The sequence below is a fragment of the Frankliniella occidentalis genome, unplaced genomic scaffold (assembly GCF_000697945.3).
Source record: "Frankliniella occidentalis isolate FOCC.00 unplaced genomic scaffold, Focc_3.1 Scaffold139, whole genome shotgun sequence".
Lineage (NCBI taxonomy): Eukaryota > Metazoa > Arthropoda > Insecta > Thysanoptera > Thripidae > Frankliniella > Frankliniella occidentalis.
In genome coordinates, this window is record NW_026267266.1 from 262,374 (window position 1) to 266,305 (window position 3,932).

At 47.6% G+C, this 3,932-nt stretch overlaps 1 protein-coding gene across 4 annotated transcripts in view; it reads left to right on the forward strand.

Moving 5' to 3' along the window:
• LOC113208568 (tachykinin-like peptides receptor 99D) overlaps positions 1-3,712 on the forward strand; it is a 136,727-nt gene extending 133,015 nt beyond the window's left edge. For 2 of the 4 annotated variants that reach the window (XM_052270804.1, XM_052270801.1), the window contains 3 exons: positions 824-966; positions 1,631-1,883; positions 2,787-3,712. In XM_052270804.1, the coding sequence (XP_052126764.1) occupies positions 824-966; positions 1,631-1,881 (394 nt within the window). In that variant the 3' untranslated portion in view covers positions 1,882-1,883; positions 2,787-3,712. The remainder of the gene's footprint in view (positions 1-823; positions 967-1,630; positions 1,884-2,786) is intronic. The other 2 variants (XM_052270802.1, XM_052270803.1) reach the window with 2 other exon arrangements.
• The last annotated feature ends 220 nt before the right edge of the window (positions 3,713-3,932 follow it).

A 3,932-nucleotide genomic window follows, 5' to 3' on the forward strand; every position in this document is an offset into this window, starting at 1 on the left:
TTGAGGTCCCGCTACCCTGGAAATCCAAGGTGTGTGTAATTGTTTACTCACCTGCGGGTGAGCGACGTTCGTACACCCGTTGTTTTTCCAGTGTGCACCTCCGTCCACATTAGGGCACATTGAAAAACACCTTTTTTCGATTTTGATATCGGCTCGGGTGGATAAATGTTCTATCCCATAACACTATTAACGGTGTAAAATCTCATTTCGATCGGATTGAATCTTCAGCCTCCACAGCGGCCTCAAAGTTTAGCATGGAGCTCTTATGGGAAAAAAGCCCCAAAACTGATTTTTAAAAAATGAGGGTTCCTGTTGAAAATTTCGCTGTTTTAATTAGTAGAAATGCAATCTACGCGTAAAAACGCTTCCGGAGACGTGCCACTTGTCATATGAGCACCCATCCTTTATGACCAATGTGCTGTCAAAAAGGCTGAATTTGCGTCAAAATTGCAATTTTTGGCCATACAAGCTGGGTACATATGAAATCAAAGGCCACGAGTGGCACATCTCCAGAAGCGTTTTTACGCGTAGATTGCATTTCTACTAATTAAAAAAGCGAAATTTTCAACAGGAACCCTCATTTTTAAAAAAATCAGTTTTGGGGCTTTTTTCCCATAAGAGCTACATGCTAAACTTTGAGGCCGCTGTGGAGGCTGAAGATTTTATCCGATCGAAATAATATTTCACACCGTTAATAGTGTTATGGGATAGAACATTTATCCACCCGAGCCGATATCAAAATCGAAAAAAGGTGTTTTTCAATGTGCCCTAGTCCACATACCGTGCCTCTATCCTCCCCCTGATCATGTCGTTCTGCTTGCAGGTTCCGGCGCGGCTTCCAGGCCTTCTTCTGGTGGTGCCCGTGCGTGCGCAGGCCGCAGGCGGCGCTGTCCCGGCGGGAGGCCGTCACCTCGAGGTACTCCGTGTCCGGCTCGCCAGACCACCACACTCGCATCGTGCGCAACGGTGAGACCTCGTCAGGCTCACGAGTACGCAAGTAGTGCTTGTTTCTAGATGCTACCCCCCCCCCTTCCCCCATTAATCACTTTTTGTTGTTTTGGAAATTGCTTTTTTTTCTTTTTGAAAAGAACCTTTTTTCTGCAAATGAGAACATGTTTGTGGTGGCATCAGAAGCGGCCTCCCGCTTTCGAAAAGTTGTCCCTTCTATTTATATGTATTTCTTTCATTTATTTATGCATGTTTACCAACACCACCCCACGGAAACAAATTCTAAATATTCTAAAGCACTTAATCGGCACTTTCCATTCTAAATGACAGGGGAGATTTTTGTCCATTGAAAAATGTATTTGTGAGCGCATCTTTCAAGGTGAAATAATAACCGAAACTGTGACAGATTCGGGTTCAATAATTACATCTTTGGAGATGCTCTCGCAATGGACAACAAATTGTCCCGTGTTTCATTGAGAAGAAGTGCGCTCGCTAGCCCGGGCCACCCCGGCCGCGCGTGGGGGTGCACTTTTTGGACTCGGGACCGTCGACTCCCGTTGACGGGGAGCCCCTAGCGCTACGCGTAGCCTTGACTGCCGCATGCTCTGTCCCCGCTTCCCCCTCGCTCTGCTTTACTCTGGTTGCTCCGTCCTCCCCGCGGCCCCGGGCCGGCCCCGCCCAGCAGGCTCCACGCCGCGGCTCCTGGCGCTCCGCAGCAACGCGCCCGACCTGGTGCGCGGCCTCGCCGTGGCCACCGAGTCGGCGGCCTTCGTCGTCGGCGTGCACGTGCCCGGCCAGTCGCGCCGGCCGTCGCGCGTCGCCAGGGTCACGTCGAGCAGCGTCGAGGAGGACGACGACGAGGACGGCGTGCAGGTGGAGCTGATCACGGACGACGAGGACGACTGGGGCAAGGTGACCGAGGACATGGTCTGAGGGTGAGTGTCCGTCCGGGTCGAGCAGGCACGCCTCATCAGGTACTCCCCAGGAGCGTCCTTTTATTTTTTTGTTTCTTGCCTGCGTGTAGTTAATCACACAAACCCCTCTCTGCTCTTTCGGAATTCTTTACTTTTCTGCTCGATGATTTGTGACTGAGCTTTATTGTGGTGCGCATGGCTTTTCACAGCACGCCTGTATTTAGACCACGGATCGTATCTAAATGTAATAATAATAAAAATCTCAGGAAAAGGGTGACCCTGTTGTAAATTTTTCCCTAGTTGTTTTACGATTCACGGCTGTGGGCCAAATTACGGTTTCGATGTCCCACCATAGCGAACAATTGTGTTAGGTTTAAAAGAACTCTATTTTACCTATTTCCAAGTCCACGATTTAAGAATAATTTTCTTGTCTACACTGATGAACTAAGTGCGTGCAACTTCTTAACACTTGTAAGTGTGTAACTGCAACTTTAATACTAGCAAGTGTGCAACACAGTTGGACATTTGCAAGTATTCAACTTGGTAGGTGTTCACTTGCAAGTGTGCAACTCCTCTGTTGAGCACTTCCTACACGGAGCGTTTACTCTCAGGAAGTGCACACCTACCGAGTTAAGCACTTGCGACTTGCGAGTGTACAACTAATAGTTGCACGACACACTTGCAAGTATTTAACTTGCTGTTGTACACTTTCAAGTGTTAAGCAGTTGCAAACTTTTTTTGCGGGGATACATCCATTCGCGTCAACGGAGCTAAGCTAGCACACTTAACTTTTCGAAACTGATTAATTGAATCGATTGTTCGCCGCATTTGCAGGGTCTATTCTTTATGGCATTAAGAAAATTGAAAGTTTCGCTTTCTTTTCATGTTCTATGAGTGGTCTCATTGCCCTTTTGTGTACCGCAGGGTCGGCGCTGACTCAGTTGACCCTGGCCGGGGTGGATCCCCACCACTTCAGCGGCGCGGCGGCCGGCTCGGGGCAGGTGCACCCAGGTCCCGTTCGGTGGCGTCAGCCGCCCTCCTGACATGAGGACCAGCGAGCCGGCAACCGGCAGGCGAGGGTGCAGACCTGGCTCTAGCCTCGCGTCGGCCTGCCGAGCTCGCCCCGCGCCCCCTGACCTGTGTCCAAGATACAGGCCACTAAACCCGTCGCGGTGCACCAGCCGTCCGCCAACTGCTTGACTCCTGTCGTTCTTACTAGGCAGAGGAACCGCTGAGGCATTGCTTGTGAAACGACGGCACCGCACACGTACCGCGCGGGGGACTCTGATTGCCGTTCGGGATGACTCGTTCCCCGAAAAGCGGAAATTTCCCTCATGTACATGACTCCATCTGCCACCGGGTCCTCTCTGGCGGCTATATTCAATAATCTGGTATTCCAAACAGTAAGATACATAATTCTCATGAGGAACGGAATCTCAAGTCTGACATGAGGCCTCGAAGACGACGATAACGACAACATCGTGATAACGTTGTTGTGGAAGTATCATTTTGAAGATATTTGGACAGTGCTACTTTTATTGTTTTATTTCGGCAACATATCACTCGTCGTTGCATTCTGTAAACTCGCCGATATAAAGCACTCACTAAAGAATATTATTGATATGCCTTGATTAAAATGTGCTACAATAAAAATGTGTAAATGTAGAGAACGTGAAAAAATATTTTTTGTAACAGTTATTTTTCCTTATTGTTGTTCTTTCCAAACTATAAATTAAGATTCTGTGCCAATGTGAACCTCTAGAATTCCAAGAACGATCATATTATTCCCGATTTGGACGTGAACCGAATGTAAATGTTATCGATGTAAATAAAATTGATTGAGATACTAATCTATTTTCAATTGACTGTCGTGTCCCCCAGCAGATTACATCCCATTGCCCAGTAAAAACAAATGTCTGATTTTTTAAAGAAAAAACATAAGCTCCCGTTTTTAAGGAAAAACTCCTCAGCCTTTGAGGAAGTTTCCAATGTAGTTATTTCCCTCATTTTTTGAGAGGCCAAAAATTTGAGTTTTTCTCAAATATGGAAGTTTCCCAAAATGTTCCCTAT